We start from the raw sequence: 27595 nt of genomic DNA, 5'->3' as shown, positions 1-27595 counted from the left end.
GGAGCCACGAAGCAGCGACGCAGCCGGTGCAGGGGGGTGCCATGAGGGGTAGGGTGCGTGGAGCAGCAGGGGCCGTCTGGGGAACTAGTGGGGTGGGTGAGGGCGGCGACACGGGTGGGTGAGGGCGATGAAGCAGGTAGATAGGGAGGGTGGTGAAGCCACGTGCGATCGGGGGCGATGCGGGAGGGTGGGAGGAGGCGCCAGGCAGCGGCTGGGGGGCGGCACAGGTGGCACAGGAGGTTGGGAGGTGGTGCCGGAGGCACAACGGGCCCAAGCCACGTGCGGCCGGTGGCTGTGTGGGGGTCCACCATGGGCAGGGGGTTCAGCGTAGAGTCACGGGAGGAGAACGAACGAAGAAAATTTTTTTTAAAGTAATAATAAAATAATTTATATAATTATAAAATATTATTTTTAAAAATAATTTAAAAAAATATGTGGGTTGTGGGTGATGCGGAGGAGCCATAGGTCATGTCGGAGGGGGTTGTGGGTGTTTGGTATAGAGTCCTAAGAGTTTAAAATAAATTTTTAAATAATAAAAAAATATTAATTTTAAAAAATAATATTAAAAAGCATAGGTAGGAACGGAGGAGCGACGGCTGGGCAAAGGAGTCACAGGTGGTGCCGGAGGGAGGTGTAGGTGTTCAGTGCAAAGGGGAGGAGAAGGAAGAAATGAAAAAAAAAATTAAAATACTAATAAAATATTATTTTAAAAAAATAATTTGAAAAATATGTAGGTGGATGCGGAGGAATGGCGGTCGGAGTGAAGGACCTCACAACCTTTTTTTTCAAAATTATTTTTTAAATTAATATTTTATTATTATTTTTAAAATCTATTTTAAACTTCTGTGACTCTATGCCGAACACCTACAACCCCCCTTCGATGCGACTCGCAGCTCCTTTGCCCGACCACCGCTCTTCCACGCCCACCCATGCATTTTTATTTTTTTTTAAAAAATAATATTTTATTATTATTTTAAAATTTATTTTTTTTATTTTTTTCTTCTCCTCTTGTGGCTTCATGCCGAACACCCACCCTCCCGCCCTGACGCCACCCGCTACTCCTCCGCTCAACTGCCGCTCCTCCGTGCCCACCTACTCATTTTTTTTCAAATTATTTTTGAAAAATATATATCTTAAAATTTTTAAAAAATAATAATAAAATATGTGAGTGGGCACAAAATTTATATACTAATAAAATATTATTTTTAAAAATAATTTTAAAAAATGCATCGATGGGCGTGGAGGAGCGACGGCCATGCGAAGGAGCCGCGGGTGGCCTTGGAGGGGGTTGGGTGTTCGACACGAAGCTGTGAGAGAGAAGAAATTTTTTTTAATATATTTAAAAAATATTATTTTTAAAAAATAATTTAAAAAATACTTAGGATCAAAAAAATTTTAAAAATAATAAAAAATATTATTTTAAAAAATAATATTGAAAATTACTTAAAGTTGAAGGAACTCATCCCAGTGGCTCTCGAGCGCACTCCTGACGGACAATTTGCAATTCAAAGGTATTTATTTTTTAAATTAATATTTTATTATTATTATTATATTTTATTTTATTTGTTTGGGTTTCTTCCTCCTCTCCTCTTGGCTCTACACTGAACACGCACCCCCTCGGCCCGCAGCGCCACCTGTCACTCCTCTGCGCCTCTCCACCCTCCCGCCCCCCGCACGGACCGCACCACCCTCTTCTACTCCGTGCAACCCCCGGCCCCCTGCATGCCCGCGGCTGCTCTACGCACCCCTCACCCCTCGCACACCCGCAGTCCCTCCCCACTCTGCACGCCATCCTCCGCCCGCACCACCCCTCCCTCTGTCGGTGGGTTCTCTGCACCCACCCCCCGCCCACTTCGGCACCACCCATGGCTCATTCGTCCACTGCCTGTCGTTCCTCCGTGCCTTCCCCCTGCACCGCCCCTCCTCTCCCCCGTCGTCCCCCTGCGTCTTCTCCGTGCTACCTCCCATCGGCCCCCAAACCCCAGCCGCTCCCCCCCCCGGCCATGACTTCTCCATTCCACCCCCGTGCACCCACGGGTCCTCCGCCCTCCATTTGCACAAAAAAATAAAAATAAACATGAAGAGCATGTCAGTGCAAAGGTGTCTGTGAAATTGCTAGTTCAACCCGCGATTTCAATATGGATGGTAATATGAAAAATAAGTTGGGGAAGGAGGTATTTTTCAGAATAAGAAATAAAAAAATAATAAAAAAATTTCTGCTTAATGGCAAGTCTAAGATAAATTATTGAAAGAAGGGTAAAGCATCGGAGTTACAGAACCATAGGATTTGCTTTATAACGCACGTGACATGCATCATGCATAGTAAATTTTTTTGGAACGAAATCTTCTGCAGTACTCAAAAAGTACCATACGATATTGTGCACATATTGGAATGTCCATAAAAAAAAGACGGTTATGTGATGTTTATCTAAACTATTCAAATATCTTTGGAGTTTATCTATTTCTCTTTTCTTAGTATTTTAACGTACGCATGTAAGCACGCGCGTCACTCATCTTTTGATGGATGTTCCGAAGCATGCACAGCACCCTGTGAGTACCGCAGAAGATCCATTTTTTTTGGGTACAGGTCATGCATGGTAAATTAATTGTGGTCTTGGATACCGGCATGGTAGGGACTTGTAGGTAACAAAATTTTCTTTTATACAACCATGTAGGTTGGGATGAGGGTTGGGATGATGAGATATGGATAGAAAAATGGTTGTGATTTGTGATCACAATTACTCTATCAATGCATAAGATATACAGTTGGATTCCAGTCACTTGTGTTTTAGATCTTGCCCTTTGGTCATGTCAAATGTTGGACCAAATGTGAATTTTGTAATATAGACATATCCTACTTGTCATGATGATAATGTTCATGTTATATCAATTAATGTCTCCATCATTGATGCCTTGCTAATGCATTTCCATTCTATTCATCTCTTTGACTATTGAAGCCAAAATTAAAGGAGATTAGCCCTAGAAAATGTTGAAGGTTGCGTGAAACTTATCTTAGTCATCCATGCATTCTCCTTGAGAGCGACTTTGCACCAAGTAATCACCTTTACTTTTTTCTTCCATTCTGTATATGTATTTTATATTTTGGAGAAGCAAAGCAAGATAAGGGATGTAGCAAATAAATTGAAAGAAGTGTATAAAAGATGGTTTCACTGGTGATTTCTACCAAGTAACATGCAAGGTCGTACTTAATTCATCAATGTTTGTTGATCATCATATGTTTCATCCTCAAGATGGTACTCTAAGTAGCTTAATTATTAGACTTATTGTGGACCATTTTAATCATATCAGATAGTTTTCTAGGGTTAGATATATAAGATTTGAGATTAAGATCCATCATATTGGAAACTCAGTTCCATGCCAAATATTTTTGAAAACCATAACTCAGAATATAGAAATAATTAAATAAAGTAGCTAAAGATAAAGTTAATGTAGAATACAAAATCTTACTATAAAAGTATTTTAGCTGTTGTTACGATTATTTTCTCTAATCATAGTTAGTTTATAGGAGTTGTAACATTTTTTAACTAAAAAAAGAAATCTGATTCTTATTTTGTAAGAACGAATCTCACTAGCATAAGCAGAAAATTTGTAATTAGTTTTAGGTAAATTACAGAAACACCCCCTCTACTTTAACTCAATTTCACTTATGTCCTATATACTTAAAAAAATTCAAACTAGTCTTTCTAGTTATCAATATATTCAGATGTAGTTAAACCGTCTATCTTCGTTAATAATTTTTTTTAAATGATAAAAATATCCATCTCCTTTCTCCTCCCTCCTCCTTCATGGTCGGTGTCCCTCTTCCTCCCAATTCCTTCTCTCTTTTTCCTTCCTCTCCTTCCTTTTCACCCATTTCTCCTCCTTCCTTCTCTTTTTCCCTCCTCCTTTCTCCTCCAGTCCATTCTCCACCTATTCTCCTCCTATTTCTCCATCCATTCTCCTCCTCTCTTTTCTCCTCCTCTTCCTTTCCATTCACTTCTCCTCCTCATTCTTTTCCTCCAAGCTATTTATAAATCATCCCCCTATATGGTGGCTTCCTCCACCTTCATCCTTTTTTGTCTTCTCCATCTTCCTCTCCATCCTCTTCTCCTCCCCTTCCTTCTCTACCCTATTCCTTATTGATGGCCCATTTTCTCTCTTCCCCTTCCTCCTCATTCTCTTTGTCCTCGTCATATTTTTCCTTTAAACCAACTCATAAGCTTTATTCTTTAGATGGCCCCCTCTACATTACCCTTTCTCACCGACAAAAAAATTTTCCCCCTTCCTTTCTGTTGGTGGATGTCTGGCTGAACACCACCTTCCAAGACCTTTTCAGTACCACGCGATACAGTAGGAAGAAAGAAGAAACAAAACAAAACAATCAAAATACATGGATCAGCCACAAAAGAGCTCACCTCCACGGGCATGCAAACTTCACAGTGAAAAAAAAAATTTACAAGAGGAGACCTCACCCTCAACCCTTGTACACCCAATTCTCTCTCTCTAGAAGTTTTTCTCTCAAAAACTCTCTCTTTTGGAAGACCCCCTGAACCCCTGAAGTATCTGGCGATCGCTGTCCAGGAGCCTCCTTCTCCTCTCTCAGCAACACGCGCTTCTTCCTCGGTTTCGTACGGTGTCCACAGTGCAAAACCAAACCCCACACCTTCTCTATTGCCTCACAGGGATTTTAAAGGGCTTAAACAGGATTTAGATTCGGTTTAGGAGTCCTTAATCAACCCAAAAAATGTTCCAGACCATCAGATCAAGATCGGGAATCACCTGGGCCCTCCGATCATGCTCCGATCCACAGAATAGTGCCGTGGATCACGAGAAATACGTAAGAAATGCCCACGCGGTCCACAGGCCCACTCGTGGACCGCCCGATCCACAGTGGATCGGAGAACAGGGCCAGACAGGGCGCCTGGGCCTGGGCGGGCTCGTGCGTCCCGCACGCCTGGGTCGCACGTCCCGCGCACCGCTGCCGCCGCCGGCTGCCGACGGTCCTCCACCACCTCAGGTCTCGTGCCGACTCCAAAAACTTATATCTCCTCCATCCGAGCTCCTTTTCAGGTGATCTTGGTCTCGTTGGACTCCATTTTTCACCTGAACCTTGCTGTGGGCTCAATATGGGTTGAATCTCAAGGGATCAAATCCTAACAATCTCCATCTCGACTCGATATTCGGCCTCCTCCAAACTCCAAGAGCTTCTGATCTTCTCGCCCCATGCCTGGGACAATCGCCTGCTGATCATGGATGGGCAAACATGGGAGTCGAGCCAGGCTGCTCGATCCCATCTCCGTCATATGCTGTGCTCCTCCTGACTGAGACTTGCTCGGGGCATCATCCTGCGGCAATAGGAATCTTACCTTGCGACGTCGCCTCTCATCCTCTCGAGTCTCCTGTCTTGTACCCGATCCATCTCTTGGAACTCCACCTCGCTTTGGGCTCCGTTTGGCTCCCGAAGCTCCACCTCGCACTGGGCTCCCTGCAGGTAATAATGTCCTCTGCTCCCCTTCTTCCCTCCAGTACAATCCTATCGCCGCATAGGACCCTCAGGATTCCTCCATCAGCTACCGTCCTGTAGCCTCTCGAATCCAGTCTGCTAAGTGAGATAAGATTCCGTATGAAATCAGGTATGTATCGGACCTCCCCAATCTCCTCACTGCACCTCATGTGTCCTCCAGTTGATTGTCCCAATGCCTCTGATCGCACAGCTCAATCCATCCGGTAGATATACAGTGCCCCACTGTTCTCCAGGGAGTCAAACTGCTCCTCTCTGCAACATACATGATAGGGGCATGCAGAATCTAATATCCACTGCTGGAAGAAGTAGATACCTCATCAGATATCTCCAGAACATCTCCATCTGAATCGCTGCCGGCCGTCACTACAGCAGCCACCGTCCGATTTTTGAGTTGAGGGCAATCTCTGGCTAGATGCCCCAACTCCTCACACCGGTAACACCTGATTTTGCTCAACTCCCTCTGGACTTGGACCACCCTCGTTGCGATCTCCTGTCGCTCCATCTACCGCCTCCTGCTCCTTCAGAAGCCTCCAAAGCTGAGTTACCGCCATCTGAGCTCGAACCTGGGTTCTTCCTCCTGAGAACCTCGTTCTGGAGTATCGCCGCGGTGACCTCATCCATCTTGATGGTGCTCTTCCCCACTAGAAGAGCAGTCACCAAGAATTCGTACGAAGGAGAAAGTGACGCCAGCAAAACCAGTGCCCTGGTCTTCTCCTCAACATTCTCACCAACGCTGAGGAGGTCGGTGAGGATCTTCTGGAAGTGGCTGAGATGCCCCTGCACGCTCTGTCCCTCAATCATCCGCAGTTGGTAAAACTGCCTCCAGAGAAAAAAGTGTTGGTGAGAGACTTCGCCATATACAACTCCTCGATCTTCGACCACAGCACCATCGAAAAAGTCTCGCTTAGCACATGGATCACCACCTCATCCGTTAGGTACATGCGGATGGTGCTCACCGCCTGCATCTATAGCCGTTTCCAATCCCGCACCTCCATGGTGGTCGGCTTCTCATCGCACAAGAGAGCATCGATAAATCCCTGTTGGATGAGCACATCCTTCACCTTGTCTGCCACAAGGAGAAATTGCTCTTACCATCAAACTTATTGATCTCCATCTTGATTGTTCATGTCTTCTCCATCTTCAGTCTTGCTCACCACCGCTGCAATCTGCGTTCTTGTACCATCTTACTCTGATACCACTTGTTGGATGGATGTCTGGCTGGATACCATCTTTCAAGACCTTTTCAGTACTATGCGATGCAGCAGGAAGAAAGAAGAAACAAAACAAAACAATCAAAATACGTGGATCAGCCACAAAAGGGCTCGCCTCCACGGGGCATGCAAACTTCACTGTGAAAAAAAAAATTTATAAAAGGAGACCTCATCCTTAACCCTTGTACACCCAATTCTCTCTCTAGAAGTTTTTCTCTCAAAAACTCTCTCTCTCTTGGAAGACCCCCTGAACCCCTGAAGTGTCTGGCGACCGCTGTCCAAGAGCCTCCTGCTTCTTCTCTCTCAGCAACGTGCGCTTCTTCCTCAGTTTCGTACGGCGTCCACAGTGCAAAACCAAACCCCACACCTTCTCTGTTGCCTCACAGGGCTTTTAAAGGGCTTAAACAGGATTTAGATTAGGTTTAGGAGTCCTTAATCAATCCAAAAAATGTTCCAGACCGTCGGATCAAGATCGAGAATCACCTGGGCCCTCCGATCGCACTCCGGTCTACGGAATAGTGCCGTGGACTGCGAGAAACGCATGGAAAATACTTACGCGGTCCACAAGCCCACCCGTGGACCGCCCGGTCCATAGTGGATCGGAGAACAGGGCCCAGGCAGGGCGCCTGGGCCTGGGCCGACCCGCGCTCGCGCACGGGCTGGGCCGCGCCCCCGCCTGGGCCACAGGCCCTGGGTCGCGCATCCTGCACGCCTAGGTCGCGCGTCCTGCATGCCGCTGCCGCCCGCCGTCAGCTGCCGGCGGTCCTTCGCCGCCTTGGTCTCGTGCCGACTTCAAAAGCTCGTATCTCTCCATCCGAGCTCCGTTTCGGATGATCTTGATCTCGTTGGACTTCATTTTTCGTCGCGAACCTCGCTATGGGCTCAATGTGATTGAATCTCGAGGCATCAAATCCTAACACTTTCCTCTTCGCTTATTTCTTTTTATCCATGTTAGCTCCCTCCATCTTCTTTTCTTCCTTCTTATCCATTTCACCTCCTCATCCTTTTTTTCTTCAAACTGCCCATAAGCTATTTTCTTCACGACGGCTCCTTCCACCTCAGTCTCTTCCCAACGACAACCCATTTTTTCTCTTCTTCTTTCTCTCCACCCTCTTTTCCTTCTTGTCCTCCTTTCCTTCTCTAATCCATTCCTTACCTGCGACCTTTCTCTTCTCCTTTCTTTTCTCTTCATCTACTTTTTCTTCTCATCTTCTTCCTCCTCCAAGTCCATCTATGAATAAAGGACATTTTCATCCAATAAAAAAAAATCTAACATCGTTTATTGATAAAATGAACGGCTAGATCATATTGAAATATATCACTAATTAGAAAGGTTAATTTGATATTTTTTTAAATATAGAGGTGTAAATGAATTTGAGTTAAAGTTAAAGGGGTATTCCTATAATTTATTTTTAATTTTATTATGAACTGATGGAAGGAAATGAGATCTAGAATTCTGCTTTTGTGATTTTTTTTATTTTTTTAATATTTCGAGAGGTCCGAATTAAGCATATTAAAAGAAATTTTTTTTTTCTCCTTGATTAGGTCTTCGTGTATAGTTTTCTTCGATTTCCATGCCTCTGAATACAAATTGAGGGATCTTATTCACATTAGCTGGGTGACTCGACCTGGTCCTTTCGGCCTCAGCCCTATTCGTCTGTTGTAGGGTACCTTGCATATCTCATATCCATGGCTTAGTTTCATGCATCTCGTTTTGATTGATAGGGCAATTAGGTGGCATTATACTCAGCTAATCTATGGTTTTATGTTGATTCCAATTTTGGTATTGAGAATCCATCCCTCAAACTGTTGGCAGTCACTCTTGACAAACTGTTTGAGTTTTGCTTTGCTTGGAGCTTAGCTGTAGTATTTTTCTTCTGGGTTCTTCTTCCTCTCTTTTTTTTTTTTTTCAAAAAAAAAAAAAACTTTTCAGGTTCATAAAATCTTTAAGTGGATGTATTAGAGTTGATTCAAGTCCCTTTTCCACAGAGGATTGGAGGATTAGGGGTATTTGCACCAGGCCTATCCCTCTTACATCCCAAAAAAAATAAAAAAATGATGTTGATGAAATATAATAAATATAAATTAGAAGTTACAAGAATCTTCTGGGTTCCTATCTGCCTCCCAGAGGGTAAGCTTCGCATATGATCCCAAACCGTGTGACTTATAATGACGTGCAGAAAGAGGTGGCCAGCGTCCTAGAAGAACCTAAAGCCTCTCTTCCATCAACTAGAACCAGAGAAGAGGAATAAAACCCATAAAAGTGAGGCCGCATCCCCAACAGCGGAACCCCACCTGGTTCTTTGTTATCCATTACCTTCTTTTCTCTCTTCACCCACTTCTATCCACACACCCACCCACCCCTCTCCCTTTCCATCCGGGACTTGGAGGCCCAACCCCTTACCTCATCCCCCTCTCGTGATTCCATTAACGAGCTATTTATCCTCTCTCATCACTCCCCTGTCCCCGCTCTATTTTTCTCATCTCAAGCTCTTCCCTTCTCCCATGACTCCTTCCCTCCTTTGTCACTGCCTCGCCCTCCCCTTCCTCCAGCGATGCCATCCCCTCTTCGGAATGGGGACACCCCACTCCCCGCTGAAGCTGGCGGACCACTGCACCGCCACCAGGGACGCCACTTCCTTTCCTCCATCTCAGAGCACAAGGTCCGCCGGCTGATCGCGCTTATCCTGCTTCTGCGCCTCGCCGCCTTCTGCTTCTCCCTCTCCGCCGCCATCTTTATGTCCACCAACTCCTCCCGCTCTCCCGCCTCCCCTTCCTGGCTCCGCTTCCACCCCTTCAGGTTTGAAGTACTCCGCCCTCTCCTTCTCTCTATCTCTTTCGTTCTTTCTCCAATAATATGTATAAACCTAGCTGAGGCCCATTAATTCTCGTAGGTTCGTGTTCGCGGCGAATGGGATCGTGGCCGTGTATTCCTTGTTCGAGATGGGAGCTTCCATCTGGGAGATCCTGAAGGGTGCCACCCTGCTCCCCGAATCGTTGCAGCTCTGGTTCGACTTCAGTCACGACCAGGTTGGTGGGTGAATACTATTTATGCGCATTTTCGATACCTATAACTCTAGCTGTTTCTCTCCGTCTTAAAAGAGAAGATGTATTCTTTTAGCGCATCTGATTTACCAAAAAAAGAAAAAAAATGATGTTCTTTTCCTGTTTTTGGAATTGGTGTGGGTTATAAGGTGTTCGCATACATTCTGCTGTCGGCGGAGGCGGCGGGGTTGACGGAAGCGCGGGGGAAGGCATGTGTGTGGGCGGCGGAGAGGGAGAGCGGCGGTTTCTGCGTACAGTCGTACATCTCGGTTGGGTTGGGCTTCGCTGGGTTCGCCTTCCTCGCACTCTCTACTCTTCTTTCCGCCTTCCGCGTCGCTTCCTACATCATCACCGGATCCTCCTTCCATTTCTGATATCGTTTGCCGGCCGCTGATCGTTCATTTCCGCATAAGCAAGTGTATGGTATGACGGTAGTGGTCGAGCGAGTCGTACTGACTCGGACGCTTATTGGATTGAGGATGGTGGCCTCCACCGTCTCCATGTCAATGAACTCCCTTCTTTGCCCCTGGACTTCTGACTTTCTCTTTTGCTTTAACTAGTGTACTGTACTGAGACGCTGTGTGTACAATCACGCGAATCTGGAGACGACCGGGCACGAGGTGAATCCCGATCTGCCTCCCAAATGCGATGCTCTCGCACAATCCACGCTCGTCCCCTCCTTCTCTCCACAGTATATCGTGAGTTCAGTACATCCAAAAATAAAATAGATAAAATATTTTTTATATACTACATATGATTAAAAAAAATATACCATCTCATCTGATTGGATCACGTAATTACTATTTTTCAACATATATTTAATACTTATAATTTTACTTTGTCATTTAAAATTTTGAATGACAAAAATATCCTTCCTCTTTTGAAAAAATTATGACATTCCGTGACATATTATAATATACCACGATCAAATTATAACTTTCTGTTCATAATTTGATCAGATCCAAGATGTCATAAGGAAGGAAATTATATTCTTATCATTTAAAAATTTCATAAATTTTTAATGACAAAAATATCTTTTTCTCTTCATAATTTTTAGAAAAAAATTATGATTTTCTATGTGCAGGAAGTCATAATTTGACGGCAAAATGTTATAATACGACCACAGGATGTTATAATATTTACAGGATAAGAAAAATATTTTTATCATTCAAAATTTTAAACAAAAAATCAAAACTGCAGATATTAAATACGCTATTAAATGTACGTTGGAAAGTGATGGCTATATGCTTCAATATAGTTGGACAGTGTATTTTATGTTAATTTTATTATATCATATGCGGTCATAAAAATTTTCTCAAATAATATATGCCCCACATAAGAGGATAGTTAATCATTTCAGCTGAGTTACACTTGGCCATACATATTTTGCACCGTAGAGGATCATGGTTTATGATACTATCTCATATAGTTTGATATGAAGTATATTGTGTGGTAGCAATCTCGTAACAATATACTATCTCATATTATGTCGATATTCTTTCATACCATGCCGAATTATTTTTCGGTGCTACGATAGGATGTTATTGATTCGGTACCAGATGGCAACCGAGAGCCATACGTGATCTGGTGACGAACATGTCATACATTTCGAAAATATCTCGGCCTATCGTGCTTGACATGCGAGCCATATTTGATGTCGAGCATGCCCATGGCAGAGGATCTAGACTGGGCCTTCTGCTGCTAAATGCGCTCAATCAGGTGCGACTATTATAAATTTTGGCCTTTCTTTGGCTACCGCTATTTTCTGGCCTACCATTTAAGCTCCTGGCCAGTGGACAAGTGTATGTTCATGAACTTCAAATCTATCGAGCAATTTCTTAAGATTGGCAGCAGTTAAGTGTGTAATGGCATGCCCTTTCACGTGGTGCATCGTCCCTAGCTGGGTCAAAGGAGAGCAAACCTATTAAGTATACTGCAGCAGTTTGATGGGCTTGGATGGCAATGAGATATGGAATGCATGGTGTTGGATTACAGGGAGATTACGTATCATTATAGTTGCTGGATGGCGTTTAATTTCATTTGGATGTGGTTAACATTGCAAGTAATGCCAGCCTACATGCATGCACCCTTCGGTGGGCTACAGAGTACATTCAATGGTCCCTTGTGAATTTCACAAGATGTCACAATTCATCCAAGTGACTAGATTGCACAAATCATGCACCGGTAGGTACGGACTGATGCTATTTTTCTTTATTACCTCGTATGACTGGTTGGATGCGCTTGCACGGAGCAGGAAGTTTATCGAAACATCTGGTTAGATGGAATGTCTTACCGGCATAGATGATCCTTGCTAAGAGCTCCGCATCCATCATTTGGTACCTTACTGGTGAAAATATAATCACGCATAAGTGGAACTTTGGTCACAGACTAATAGATTTCTAGGTTTGATCATATATATATATTGTTGTGTCCATGTGTCAAGCAGATACGGTACCTTCCTCCCTCCACTGCACGCAAGGTATTGTCCGCTCTCCCCAGGGCCGCCGTTGCAACAGGCAAGCCAAACCCTGGAGTCACGATTTTGTCCCTCAGCCCTCTGGGCAAAAGACGCCTCACGTGGGCAAGGGAGAGCCCGCACTAATTAAGCACATGACACTTTAGAGTTTGTTCGATGTGGAACTATAAGGAAGGTCCCCCACGGCCTCCCCATAAATGCCCCCCACTCTGGAGGGTACATGTGCGGGCAGGGGCGGGTGCCCTCTACTAGCGCGCCACTGTTGTGTCCATATGTCAAGCAGGTACGGTACCTTCCTCCCTCCATCGCACGCAAGGTATTGTCCGCTCTCCCCAGGCCGCCGCCGCAACAGGCAAGCCAAACCCCAGAGTCACGGTTTTGTCCCTCGGCCTCTCTGGGCAAAAGGCGCCTCACGTGGGCAAAGAGAGCCGCACTACTTAAGCACATGACACTTCAGAGTTTGTCCGATGTTGGACTATTAAGGGAGGTCCCCCCACGCCTCCCCACAACATGCCCCCACTCTGGAGGGTACATGTGCGGGCAGGGGGTGGGTGCCCCCTATCTGGCGCGCCACTGTTGTGTTCATGTGTCAAGCAGGTACGGTACCTTCTTCCCTCCATCGCACGCAAGGTATTGCCCGCACTCTCCAGGGCCGCCGCCAGGCAAGCCAAACCCGGAGTCACGTTTTGTTCCTCGGCCCCTCTGGACAAAAGGCCCTCACGTGGGTAAGGGAGAGCCCGCACTACTTAAGCACATGACATTTCATATGTACCCTCCAGAGTGGGGGGCATGTTGTGGGGAGGCCGTGGGAGACCTCCCTTAATAGTCCCACATCGGACAAACTCTGAAGTGTCATGTGCTTAAGTAGTGCGGGTCTCCCTTGCCCACGTGAGACGCCTTTTGCCAGAGGGGCCGAGGGACAAAACCGTGACTCCGGGGTTTGGCTTGCCTGTTGCGGCGGCGGCCCTGGGGAGAGCGGACAATACCTTGCGTGCGGTGGAGGGGGAAGGTACCATACCTGCTTGACACATGATACAACAGTGGCGCCCAGGTAGGGGGGCATGTTGTGGGGAGGCCGTGGGGGGACCTCCCTTAATAGTCCACATCGGACAAACTCTGAAGTGTCATGTGCTTAAGTAGTACGGGCTCTCCCTTACCACGTGAGGCGCCTTTTGCCCAGAGGGACCGAGGGACAAAACCGTGACTCCGGGTTTGGCTTGCCTGTTGCGGCGGGCCCTGGGAGAGCGGACAATACCTTACGTGCGATGGAGGGGGAAGGTATCGTACCTGCTTGATACATGGACACAATAGTGGGCGCCAGGTAGGGGGCACCCGCCCCTGCCCGCACATGTACCCTCCAGAGTGGGGGCATGTTGTGGGGAGGCCGTGGGGGACCTCCCTTAATAGTCCCACATCGGACAAACTCTGAAGTGTCATGTGCTTAAGTAGTGCGGGCTCTCCTTGCCCACGTGAGGCGCCTTTTGCCCAGAGGGACCGAGGGATAAAACGTGACTCCGGGATTTGGCTTGTCTGTTACGACGGTGGCCCTGATAATATATATATATATATATATATTCCCATTCGAGACTTGTCTCCGTGCCATAACACCCCTTTCCTATCAATTTTTTGGACAGCATATTCAGGAGAATCTGGATTTGAATAATCATAGTATGCATAGATCTGTTCTCCCTTTCTCTCATGGTAAATTTTGTTTTTAAAGCAACTCTCACTCATTATAGTGTGAAGGACTTAGATGCCTTAATTTTAAGTATCTAGGTCAAGCTAATCGAGGCATGGTATATGTCTACCACGCAGAAGAGAATGGAACAGGACATCTTTCATGGTATTCTATTCAAGCCTGTTGGTGGCTCAAACTATACTATATTTGTTCTCAGTCGTGTAATGTTTCTATTTCTAGTGTATATATATGGTCACCTGTTTTATATATTGTAATATACAAGCTATAATATTTTTCTCTGTGATTAAGCTACAGCTTCTCTTTCCACCAAAAACAAAAAATATGAGCAGTTGTTCATTTTGGGACATGTCTATGCATCATTTTGTCAAGCACGTGCTGTTTCGATAATCAATGGGTCTCCATTTGGGCGAAAAGGACTTGGTCCCAACCAAAATCTTAAACGACGTGTTAATCTCCAAGTCCAGACTCAGAATTGGAGTCACTCGTTTCATGATTTAGGTTCATGCTGTTCGAAAGTCAGATAAACACAACCTAACTAAATTGGGTCCCAACAAACAACTGAGACAGGTCCAGGAACTCGGCCCAACTCTCGAACCGGTCGGTCCGAAAGGGCTCCCAGCCGTCCACCTCCGATGGTCTCTGGTGAACGTAAGATCGAGATCTGACGGTGGTTTGTCCTGATTGATCTATCTAGTATGTATTTCTACGGTGTAGCGCAGTCTGTTCATACCACTGTTATGCAGTACTAAAGGCGCCATTGGCTCGATGGCGGTAAACCGGAAGGCCAACATAGGAAGGATGCTCCTCACACACTAGCGCAGCATTGCTTTCTTTCCATCAATCCAGACCGTACGATGGACGGTAGCCCATCGTGGAACGTTGACCTGCCGGACCACTGGACGGCATGCCAGAAAGAATTAATATTTTATAGTGGCCCGGTCCCATCGAGTACTCTCTCTCTCTCTCCCCCTCTTCTGCTCCATTTGGAGAGCTCAGACTCCGAGGTGCCCCTCTCTTCGCTCGGGGACGAGGCGAAGGCTCCCCATCTCTTCTTCTCTCTCTAGGGTTGATGACCTGAGAGCTCCCATGGCCGCGATGTCGGGAAAGTCTATGGAGCTCGAGGCGATGCGCAAGGAGGACGGCTCTTGGCATCCTTGCCGCGTCTCCTTGAGGTCCTCTCTTTTCTAGCCCCCAAATCTCCGGATTGGTCATTGGGATTCCGGTTTGATTTCGAGTATGCTTGCTGATTGGTGATTCTGAATTCCAAATGACTTTCTTCGTGTGTGAAATGCTTCCATCTTAATGGGTTTTCCTTCACGTATGATAGATTAGATCGAACCTTGTGATCGGGGTCCTTATTTTATTCGTGCGAAGTTGATATGTTGGTGTCTAGGGATATTTCAATGCGTCAAGAGATTAAATGTTTTCCCCGATAGGTGCTTCCGGTTATTGGATTGTGTTTGCTAAGACCTAAATTTATGTAATAGAGGCCACTTGTAGAGAAGCTCAGTTCATAGTAGGCATGATGGGCTGTTATGCTTTCTTCCATTGCAAGATTGTGTATCTATAACTATTTTCTCTTTCTTTGTGCTAATATAGTTTAGGTTATCAGTGTTGTGGGGTTAGGGAAATATCTACAGTTGAAAGCTAACTTCGATTCCCATCTTTCTGGTCATACAATTAGGCATTGGTGGTTTCTTTCATCATATCGACTTCCAATGTCTAACTCTCTAACCGACCATGTTTGGGTATGCTTAAACCAACAAAGTGCTTTTCGTAATCCATGTTTGATTGGTATCTTCGAGAGATGGTTTTATAATCTTTTGTTCACGTTAAGGCAAGGAACATTGCCTATGTAAATTCTTCATGTTCATGCAAGGCATGCTGCTGTATTGCCTGTGGTGGGAACAAAGGGAAGGGGTGTCGTAATGTGTATCTGGGAGCCATGGTTTTAGAATTTTTTGCGTACATCAATGTAGTGAACTTCGATCATCTAATATCTGAATGTACATGCAGGATATGCTATCATATTGAACGTCGGCATAATAAATGTGACAGGAATTGTACAATTACCTCAACAAACTACCTTAATCTATGCACATGAAATTGTTGTTATGTATTAACATATGGTCCGATGAAGTTTCAGTACCATTGACTCTCAACATGATGCCAATCCCTTGTATTGGTACTAAGTTCCGGGGAATAGCAATTTTGGTCAAGAAAGAAACTTGCCATGAGACCTTCCAAATTGGTTTCACAACCTAGGTCTATGTTACCAAAGAAGGCAAGATTTCACATAAGGAATCACAGTTGGTTCAAAATCCAAAGTGCCAAATTAAAATGAACTTTTCCTATGCACATATTAACCTCTGGCTTTCATTATATGTGCTATCTATCTAATTTTGACTTCTTGTTTGTCTATTTAAATTGAATCGTTTTAAATGCTCCGAAGGATAAATAGAATGATGTTGATCTGAATTTTAAGCACATTTTATCACTCCTCCACACACACCAGATATGTACATGCATGCCTGACATCATATCTATGTATAAGCGTGTAGCAATTGGCAACTGCATTAGTGATTTTAAAGAGATTATGAACATGCATACGCACATGTAGACTTGCATATGTACATCTGCTTGTGTAGGTATGATGTAATCAGTGAGTGAAACATAATATGAATTTTTTTTCTTGAAGTTGCTATTGTTTCTAATTGTTTCTTCTTTGACTTGTATTAAGAATTTTAAAGCATGATTATTACTGTGCAGTTCCAATGATGCAACTTCTTTTATTGTTGTGCAATTTGAAAGTTGCAATCAAGAAGATATTATATCCGATAGAGAAGATGCCTTAGCACGTTTACGCTTTCGTTCCACCCCCCTTGAATATGGTGAGTGTTCTCATATCAAAGAAGGAGAGTGTGTTCTTGTCATGCGCAAGGGGCAAACTACAAGCTTGTTCTTTGATGCTGTTATAGAGAAGGTACTTATTTTCTACCAAATATTTCCATTCTTGTAGACCTTTGTGATGACAAATTTAAAGAGGAAGAAACATGTGAAATGTTCTATTTATCTTTGTGGTTGTTCTCTTTGGTTTTCTTACATGCCCATTTTCTGCTGGGGAATGGAGCCAAATAGCCTATTTTACTTAGTCGATAGAGGAATTTCCATTTTGCTTCATTCATTTAAATTTGCTTATGCTAGATATTCATCCATTTCTGTTCAAGATATTATATTTTTTCACTTGTTAAGACTTTAACCAGCATGTAATGTTTTTGATGAAGCATTCGATTATTTCAAGTCCAAACTAAAATGACTCTTTTGGCCATGGTCCCTTGACTCCCTTCCATTTTGACCGCTAAAACTCCTGTGTTGCATCCGAATTGATATGTGATATTAAAAAGGCCTGTTGAACTTGGTAGTTTCTCATCTTAAGTTTTGTTTCAGATATTGGAGGAGAAATGCTTTTATACTACAATCACTAGGTTTCAAGCGGAAAGTTCATAATTCATTGAGTTGAAGCTTGGAGCTTCCTCGACATGCCTGATACAAACCAAAATGAACTTAAGACTTGTTGTTTTGTAATTTCTGCAAATATCATCTAATGGTGCTGTAAACACATTAAAGTAGCTAAAATGTTTATGTTTAATGCTGCGATGCATGAAATTGTTGGTCATATTTGGGACAAAAATGAAACATGAGATGTGATTTTTCTAAGGTTAGATTCACAAAGATAATATAGGAAAAGTCATATCCTTGTCATAACAAACATTTGTGTCATGAGGCGATTTGCTTGGATGAAGCAACTGTCTGTATAGTTGGGCTGTGTGAGATCAAGAAGCGCTGAGTTGAAAAATAAACTACCTGCAGCACCATTGCAATAATGATGCGGGGTTTGCTCTAGTAGTAACCATTCTCCTAGTAACTCTTCCTCCACGCATCAAACCTTTAGTCTACCTTGGGTGCTTGGACCCACCAGACAGAGTGAACTAGAACTTTGAAGTGGACACCAAGAAAAAATTGGTGTCAATAGGTGATAGGATTTCCGGTTCAGTTAGACATTGTTAAGCAGTTTCTTACAAGTTACTGGTTTATTTATGGACGAATTGTTGTGTATGTTAATTACCCTTATTTTTTTTCAAAGGTTGTAAGATGTGAAATGCTTTTTCATGACTATTATTATTATTTTTCCATAATGTTATTAAGTTATATTCAGTTTTTCCAGATATCCTAAACTCAGGGGTTCAGCAGTCTACCATCCCTGGTGCAAGAGTGTACTTTTTGCAACCTCTGGATGTTTCAGGGTGTGCTAACCTTGACCTTTTTTGTGCTTAAGAAGGTTATTGTGTTCTCTGAGAGTGGAAATGAATCTTAGCATAATCATTAAAGTTTTTTTTTTTTTTTAAAAAAAAAAGCTCGTATTAACCATGAACTTGAACTCTATTGTTTCTACAAGAAAATGGATTGCCAGTATTTTTTGTGCATAGAGTCTTGGCATTTCAGATAACATGATCCAAAGAAAAGATAAGGATAGAACTTCACATTTCATTGTCCAAGTTATCTTCCTACTTCATTTTTTCTGTTCATTATATGGATGCTTACTCCATGCCGATTTGTTTGGTACATTTGATCTGTGTCATCTGCAGACATACAGAGTGAAACATTCAAATCGAGTACACTGCAGATGCACTTTTGAAGTCAGATGGCTTAATCCTAAGCTGAATGGGGAAACTGTGACTGTTCCATCTAAGTCAGTTATGAAACTCTCTGATAAAGATATTGACAGCCACCCAGCATTCGCTGCATTTTTAACCACTTTGACTCGTAGAAATGGTGTGGAATTTCCTTCATTCCTTGATCTTTTAGAGGAAACTACCCGCGAAACTAACCTTCATGGATTGTTGGAAAAGCAAATAGAAGAGATAAGCAAATCGGCTGATCGATTGGAGTGCCCGAGAGAGGTTCTGTTAGAAGCTAAACGAGGTATGATTCTATATGCAGCCGTTGATTTTGATTAGTTAAAAGAAATAATGTTATCTATCATTTTTCCTTTTAAATTAAGATGTTAAGAGGATAGAAAAAAAATATAAAATGCAGGGAGAACTGTATTGGTGTAGGTGTAAGCATATTTTCAAAATAAAAAAAAAAGAAATAAGAGAGAAGAATTTCTTAAAACCCTTAATTGATAAGGAAAGCTGCCAATTTATTCACCCCTTGTGGCACAGAAACTATTATATCCATATAACAAAGATCATCATAATTTTCTTTCCATATAGCAAGCATTAAGGCCCCGGTGCTTGATTAACAGAACTTGATAAAATACTCCTTAAGCAACATACTTCTATGTTATTCTTGCTATTTGTGCCATGCAAATTATAGTAGCACATACTTGAAATATCTTTTCCATTCTATGCATGTGTATATGTATATTAAAAACCTCAAATTCACAAGTTTCCGGATGCATTATTCTAGTTGATTTAATTGGTTGGCAGGCATATGTTTACAACTGAACACTTCCTGTTTACAGCTAACCTCAATGGCCGCAAATGGAATAAAATGGTTGTTACTTCACGAACAATTCTATTTAATGGTCATGATGATTTCAGAAGATCCACCAGGAGCCAGAGTAAACAACAGCTTGATATTGAACTCAATAAGCGTTCGGAGGATGTGCCTTTGAGCCCTCTTGCTGCTCGCGCAGCTCTGGCTTCATTAGTGCATGAACTACCACATGAACCCGAATTTCCCATCTGTCAAATAGGAAAAGAAGGCTATTTGGACCCTGCCCCAGAAGGTCTAAAGAAGCACATCGATGAGCACTTTTTGGATGTAGAAGGCTTGCTTGACATCTCTGATGTCAAGATCCAGTACAATCCATCTGTCCTTTTAAGTTCCACTGAAAATTCATACAATGGTCCACCAGTTGAAGATAGAAATTTATCCAGGCATGTATTTCTACTAGAAAGAATAATACAAAAAAATGTGTGTCTGAGGAATCTCCAGCTTCATTAAGTTCACAAGAGAAACCAGCAGGAGCATCCAAAGAGTCAGGCAAGAAAGTGGGAAGCTCTACCATTGTGAAACATTCAAAAAATTCAGTAACAGATGGGAAGCAGAATGGCGGTGTGGTGACAACAAGATTAACTCGTTCAGCTGTACAGAAAGATATACTAAATTCAACTGTTGAGGTGGAGCAAGGGTCCTCAAATGGAAAGTTTGCAAGTCTTGTAAGCACAAGGTTAACGCATTCTGCAGAGAAGAAAATGAGGTGTGTTGCAAATATTAAGCAAGAGCTTGAAAACAACAAGTTGACTCAAGATGCAGAAGAACTCGTCACACCTGAGAATATTGAGGGCAAGAAGAAGAAAATTCCCTCTTCTGTAGATACAGAGACCAATTTGACGCTGGATAGCAGGAAGAGGACCAGGGCATCCAGTGTTACTCCACCTACCAAGGAAGATCGAGGTGATTGCAAAGAATGACTGATCTTTTTATATTGGCTTATCTTTGTGGTGCTTACGGTAACCAACCTTTTCTACTTTCCAATGTTTGCATGATGGGACAACTTGATTCTTTGCAGGTGAAATTTTGCAAGATGATGAAAGTTTCCCTGCTTCAAAAAGGACAGCATCTTCTAAGAAGCCTTCGTTGCGGTTCTCACCAAGGCTTAGGTTTCTCCCTAGAACACGCTCACAGAAGAAGGGTTCAGCGATCCACTGAACGCATAACTAAGGTGTTTTTTTTTTTTAAGTTTCAAGGGGCACAGTTCGTGTTTTGTGCTGTTCATAATATTAGTGACTAGTACAGCTGAGATGCAGAGACATCCATATTGCATATATTCTGTAGGGACGTTTACCTGCTGCAGAAAGGTTTTTTGAAACCACCCCTCAGGTAATGGGATAGTATCATCCCCGGTGAAATATGTATCCATGCATGATCTTGCAGTCATTTTACTACTCTTGCACTTAAATGATATTAGGTAATGTGTTTCCTTTTAAGAATCTGCAATCATTTTTCATATTTAAAGCTCAATTAGGAAGCCAGGTAACGTCTGCCTTTTTAAGCTAATTGGTTTAGGGATCAAAACCTGCTGACAGTAATTTAGTCATGTACTGGTTTGATCTTCGTATTCTACGGTGACTTGCACCACAAGTTATGAACTAGCACCATTGTGCAGAAGGTATTGTTTAACAACAGCAAACAATTTAATTTGAAAGTTGGTCATGCACGCATCCTAGAGAAATATCTGCATTCCATGTCATTTGATCAGCAAAAAAAATGTTGTTATAATTAGATGAGACCCATATTTGTCTTTGCCAATGATTTATAAATTCTCACATGGTCACACTTCAGTAGCTATACCTGGTCTCCTCTGGATTTATTTATGGGGGATGCCGGACAACGTTGTTGTGTTGCAACTGCTATCCTTCTTATATGAGAGAGAGAAATTCAGAAGCCACCATAGGACCTTGTGTTGGAAGAAATGGGTTGCAGATGTCTTGGACACGGGTTTGCACAATTCTCATAACCACCAGATTCCGTAATACTATTATATTTGAGTGGGTTGTTCAATAATTCAACTGTCGTTGGGCTCAGATTATTCTTATGATGTGGTGGAAATTATATGAATAACACCCCTTGTGAGTCATCAGCTTGGGGGAAAGGCCTTATGTGGTCTTGCATGGTTGGCACTGATTGCAGGATAAATTGTTGCAGGTTGAATTCGACCTAAAAGGGCATGAATGCAATCCAATAGCATGTTCGAGTAGCATGGTTACCTCATTTGCTATATACTTCACATCTTGCATGCACAACCATGAGGAGATATCACAAGGATGGCATGCTCAAGTGTGCAAACATGCCCTAATATCTACAAGCTACTAGGATGCCAAAAAGAAAGCACCCTCGGTCATGGAAGCAGCTGGCAGAGTTGTTTCTCAAGATGTTGCCGGATGTATAAAACAACACAAACACGGTCTTTCATTGGTCATCGATGCTGTGCTGATTGCATCAAAATCCTTGTCAACAAAATAGAGATCAGACTTCCATGGCCATGGGAAAGACCTACTTTGTCTGACGCGTGCACAAGCTGTGTTCGAGGGTTCAAACTCTTCAACTACCTAGAAAAATATTTCTTTAAAAAAAAGAAAAATAAATAAAAGGAAACTGTTATTGTAGGCAGCGAATCATTTCTTATTTGTTATCTGTTGTGGCAATTGATATGATTGATATTTATTTGTCTGATCTTAATAATAACCAAAAATGAAGCTATTCCAATAATATCTGACTGAAAAGATGATAATATCAATCTGAGAATATTGACCCTTTTCGGCCATAATCATATGCTTAGAGTAGCCTTAATTGTGAGAAAATATGGAAATGCATTTGATATTAATAGGGATGAATGGGTGACCCTCAGATAAGACATTCAGCCACTCACATAATTTTCATTCTCTTTCTTTCTCTCTCTTCAACTATTTTTTAATTTCGATTGAGTTGAGCATCACAGGGTCCTCCAATAGAAAAACTTTGGTCAAAAAAACTATTTTTAAGGTCCATCCATTAACCGAGTTGCTTCGATTTTTATATCCTTGATCCGCATGGTGCTTGGCGAAGAGACCCACCTCATTACCATCTCGATCTTATCGCTCTCAGTCTGATTTCGGATTTCAGTAGTAATAAATTGAAACCTGTGGTTCGAGGGTGATACTTGATTTGAATGGCATTAAGCGGTTTTAGATGTTCCAATTAGTTGCAGTGTAAACGTAGCAACTTGATAGTGTGAGGAGAGATATCTCACCCTCTTTTAACATTCAAAAAGACAGACATTTTGGTTACGAGTTTGAACCCGCCAATTTTAATGCTTTTTGGCATTATGCCCAATAAGGGTATATAAAACGCAATGGGGCATGTATCCAAGAGAACATGATCCCGTGAAGAAGGATCTCATGCAAAAAAATCGACGAAGATGAACCCTCTGAAGTTAATTACGATTGTATGAATTGTGATGACGGGAGATGGAATGCAAGTGCTTGCATGGAGACTTCTATGCGCAAGTTTGGAGCACGTGAGCATTTTTTTTTGGAAATAAGAAGGGATATGCATGGTTCAGTTTTGATTGATTTGGATCAATCTTTAAATCAAATTGGCTAAAATTAAAATCAAAACTGAACTGATCATACAAAAAAAAAATTAAATTAATTCAAAAAAATCAGTTCAGTCCTATTTGACTTTTGGATTATTGGCTATTAAATTTCTATCAAATCAGCAGCTTATGAAATACGCTGAACGTGCCACCATCCATTTTAAATTTTAATCATATTAAATAGGTAGCTTATAAGATAGGCTAAATAGATAATTTATGACTAGATTAAATAAGATAGATCTATAATTTTTTAAAAATAAAGATAATTTATAATTTATCATAAAAAAAATTATAGAAATAGCCTCCCAACTTTAGTTCAATTTTATTTATACCTCCATACTTTAAGAAATATCAAATCGACTCTTCTAGCTATTGATTTTTCCAATATGATCCAACTGTTCATTTTATTAACAAATGGTGTTAATTTTTCTTTGATGGATGAAAATACCTCTCATTTATGGAGGAGGTTTGGAGAAGGAAGAGGATGAGGAGAAAGAGTAGATAAGGAGGAATGGGAGGAGAGAAGGATGGCCAACGAGGAATAGATTGAAGAAGGAGAAAGAGGACAAGGAAGAAAAGAGAATAAGAGGAAGGGGAGGGGAAGATGAATTGCCGACGGAAAAGAATAGAGGTAGAGGAGAATGCCATGGAGGGATAGATTTATAGGCAGCTTAGAGGAGGATGAAGAGAAAGAAAGGAGGTGGAGGGAGCCGACATGGAAGAGAAATGGATGAGATGGAAGAGGAGAAAGAAAGATGGATTGTCGATGAGAAGAAATGGATGTGAAGGAAGCCATCGTAGAAGGATAGAGCTCATGAGTGGGTTTGAAGAAAGAAGAGAATGAGAAGAAGGAAGAGGATAATGTTGGGGATGTCTGGCCAGAATACCATCTCCCAGAACTTTTTCAATACCGCGCGTCACAGCAGAAAGAAAAAGAAATAAAATAGAAACAATCAAATACGTGGATCAGTCAAAAAAAGAGCTTGCCTCCACGGGGCATGCAAACTTCACTATGAGAAAAGAAAAAAAATACAAGAGAGATCACACCCTTAACCTCATATACCCAATCTCTCCCTCACAGAAAGCTCTTCCTCACAACAGCTCTCCCTCTAGGAAGACTCCCCTGAACCTCTGAAACGATCACTGTTCGCTGTCCAACAGTTTGTCTGAAGGCCCTGCTTCTGCTCCTGTCGACACCATGCTTTTGTTCTCTGAGTTCTTTATCGAATAAAGCCGCACACACCTACTCTCTGTTCACGGAACATAGCCTTTTAAAGGCTTAAAGCCATAAAACAATAGAAAACAGTCCCACAGCACCTAAAAAACCTCCCAGAACCGTCGGATCGTGACCGACAGCTTCCCCAAGCCGTCCGATCGTGACATGGTCTACGAAATAGCCCATAGACTGCGAGAATCGAAAAAAAAAATGCCATTTGGTCTACGGTGGACTGCAATAAATCGAGGAGAAACGTCCTCACGATCCACGCACCCACCCATGGACTGCCCGATCCACCGTGGACTGAAATATTCGGGTGCCTGAACCCCACGCGCGTGCGCGTGGGCCTGGCCATGCCCGCACTCACGCGCCTGGGCCTGGGCCGCGCACAACACGTGTGCGCCTAGGCCTGGGCTGCACTCCGTGTGCCAGTGCATCAGTGTGCTAAGCCACACACTGCCGCATGTGGCCGCACCACCGCTGCTCCGTCGGCCCACCGTCGGTCTTTCGTTGCTTTGAATTTTGTGCCAATTTCAATCAAGCATATCTCGATCATTCGGACTCCATTTGAGGTGATCTTAGGCTCATTGGACTTTGTTCGTCATCACGGACCTCGCTGTGAGCTCAATATAGATCGAATCTCGAGACATCAAATCCTAACAATCTCCATCTCGACTCGACATTCAACCTCCTCCTGACTCTGAGAGCTTCTGGATCTCCTCGCCCCCATATATTGGGACAATCACTTGTTGATCATGGATGGACAAATATAAGAGTCAAGCCAGACCACTAGATCTTAGCTCTGTCTATGCTGTAATCCTCCTAACCTGAGACCTGCTCGGGGTATCATCCTGCGACAATAAAAATTTACCTTGCGATATCATATTTCATCCTCTCGAGTCTCGCATCTCGTGCCCAATCTACTCCACCTAGAGCTCCACTTCACTTTGGGCTCCACCTGGCTCCAAAGCTCTACCTCGCATTGGGCTCCCCACCAGATAGTAATATCCTCTCGTCCTCTTCTTCTCCTCCACAATAATCTTATCGCCACGTAATACCTTTAGGATTCCTCCATCAGCTACTGTCCTGTAGCCTCTCGAATCCAGTCTGATCAGTGAGATAAGATTCTGTCTGAAATTGGATATGTATCGAACCTCCTTCAATCTCCTCACTATACCATCATGTGTTCTCCAGCTGACCGTCCCAATATCTCTGATCGTATAGTTCGATCCATCCGATAGATAAACAGTACTCTCACTGCTCTCCAGAGAGTCAAACTGCTCATACATGATTGGTGCATGCAGAATCTAAAATTCACTGTTGGAAAGAAGTAGATATCTCGTCAGATATCTCCAGGGCATCATCTTTGAATCATCACTGGCCGTCGCGACAGTAGCCCTCGTTCGATCATTGAGTTGAGAGCAATCTCTAGCTAGATGTCCCAACTTGTCACATCGATAATATCTGATTTTGCTTAAATCCCTCATCTTGGACTTGGATCGCCCTCATTGCGATCTTCTGTTGCTTCATCTACCGCCTCCTGCTCTTCTAGAAACCATCAAAGCTGAGCTGTCGTCACCTGAGCTCGAAGCTAGGTTCTTTCTCCTGAGAACCTCATTCTGAAGAATCGCTATAGTGACCTCATCCATCTTAATGGTGTTCTTTCCCACTAGAAAAGCAGTCACCAAGAATACACAAAACGGAGAGCGACGCTAGCAAGTCCAGTGCCTTGATCTTCTCCTTAACTTTTCGCCAACCTGAGGAGGTCGATGGAGATCTTTTGAAAGTGGCTGAGATGCTCCTGTATGTTTTGTTCCTCAATCATCACAGCTGATAGAACTGCCTCCAAAGAAGAGAATGTTGGTGAGAGATTTTGCCACGTATAACTCTTCGAGCTTTGACCACAGTATGATCGGAGAAGTCTCGCCAAGCATATGGATTACCATCTCATCCGCTAGATGTGTGTGGATGGTACTTACCACCTACATCTGGAGCCGCCTCCAATCCTGCACCTCCATGATGGTCGGCTTTTTCTCGCATAAAAGAGCATCGATCAATCCTTGATGGATGAGCGTGTCTTTTACCCTTACCTGCCACAAAGAAAATTGCTCTGTTGATCTCCATCTTGATTGATCATGTTTTTTCCATCTTCAATCTTGCTCACCATCGCTGCAATCTGCGTCTTGATATCGCTTGCTCTGATATCACTTTGTTGGGGATGTCTGACCAGGATACCACCTCCCAGGATCTTTTCGATACCGCGCGTCACAGCAGGAAGAAAGAAGAAATAAAACAAAAATAATCAAATACGTGGATTAGTCAAAAAAAAGCTCATCTCCACGGGGCATGCAAACTTCACTATGAGAAAAGAGAAAAATTACAAAAGAAGATCACACCCTCAACCCTCGTATACCCAATCTCTCCCTCACAGGAAGCTCTCTCTCATAAAAGCTCTCTGTAGGAAGATCCTCCTGAACTCCTAAAGTGATTACTGTTCACTATCCAACAGTCTGTCTGAAGGCCCTGCTTCTGCTCCTGTCAGCATCGTACTTCTGTTCTTGAGTTCTTCACCGATCAAAGCCGCGCACACCTACTCTTTGTTCATGGAATAGAGCCTTTTAAAGGCTTAAAGCCGTGAAATAATAGGAAACAGTGTCCCACAGCACCTAGAAAACCTCTCAGAACCATCGGATCATGACCGACAGCTCCCAGGCCGTCCGATCATGATATGGTCCACGAAATAGACCATGAGAATCGAGAGGAAAACACCATCCGATCTATGATGGACCGCGAGAAACCAAGGAGAAATGCCCTTGTAGTCCACGTGCCCACCCATGGACCGCCCAATCCATCGTGGATCGAGATATCCGAGTGCCTGAACACCCGCGCGCATGCACATGGGCCTGGACCACGCTCGAGCCACGTGCTTGGGCCTGGGCCACGCACAGTGTGCATTCCTGGCCTGGGTCGCGCTCTGTGCGTTGGGCCGCACTCTGCGCACGTGCGCCTGCACGTTCGTGCACTAGGCCGTGCCACCGCCGGCTCTCTCCGATCCTCCATCACTCCGAATTTCGTGCCAACTTCAATCGAGCATATCTCGATCATTCGGACTCCGTTTGATGTGATCTTAAGCTCGTTAGATTCCATTCATCGTCGCGGACCTCACTGTGGGCTCAATATGGATCGAATCTCGAAGCATCAAATTCTAACAATATAAATAAGTGATGAGAATGAATAAGAGGAGGAAAGAGGGGCTACTAGCAAAAAATGAATTGAACA

The 27595-nt window shown here is 43.3% G+C and overlaps 2 protein-coding genes across 2 annotated transcripts; both read left to right on the top strand.

Annotated features, from left to right (window-relative positions):
* Nucleotides 1-8972: 8972 nt before the first annotated feature.
* LOC105036714 (CASP-like protein 4C1) lies at nucleotides 8973-10311 on the top strand. The gene is made up of 3 exons (XM_010912456.4): nucleotides 8973-9535; nucleotides 9630-9765; nucleotides 9930-10311. Exons 1-3 carry the CDS (start codon nucleotides 9291-9293, stop codon nucleotides 10152-10154), a joined length of 606 nt encoding a protein of 201 aa, XP_010910758.1. The 5' UTR covers nucleotides 8973-9290; the 3' UTR covers nucleotides 10155-10311.
* Nucleotides 10312-14913: 4602 nt separating this feature from the next.
* Nucleotides 14914-20903, top strand: LOC105056962 (uncharacterized). Its single transcript, XM_010939358.3, is given in 6 exon segments — nucleotides 14914-15127; nucleotides 16725-16938; nucleotides 18602-18938; nucleotides 19483-19896; nucleotides 19899-20420; nucleotides 20536-20903. Coding segments are annotated over 6 exon segments (1713 nt in total). The 5' UTR covers nucleotides 14914-15041; the 3' UTR covers nucleotides 20676-20903.
* The last annotated feature ends 6692 nt before the right edge of the window (nucleotides 20904-27595 follow it).

The sequence above is a fragment of the Elaeis guineensis genome, chromosome 14 (genome assembly GCF_000442705.2).
Source record: "Elaeis guineensis isolate ETL-2024a chromosome 14, EG11, whole genome shotgun sequence".
Taxonomy (NCBI): Eukaryota; Viridiplantae; Streptophyta; class Magnoliopsida; order Arecales; family Arecaceae; genus Elaeis; species Elaeis guineensis.
This window is presented reverse-complemented; position numbering and strand designations above follow the sequence as displayed.

Bases quoted from the DNA above. Each gene is read 5' to 3' on its own strand.
- LOC105036714 (XM_010912456.4), top strand. From the start codon at position 9,291: ATGCCATCCCCTCTTCGGAATGGGGACACCCCACTCCCCGCTGAAGCT. The intron at 9,536-9,629 runs GTTTGAAGTACT...TAATTCTCGTAG, and splicing joins CTCCGCTTCCACCCCTTCAG to GTTCGTGTTCGCGGCGAATG. The intron at 9,766-9,929 runs GTTGGTGGGTGA...GTGGGTTATAAG, and splicing joins TCGACTTCAGTCACGACCAG to GTGTTCGCATACATTCTGCT.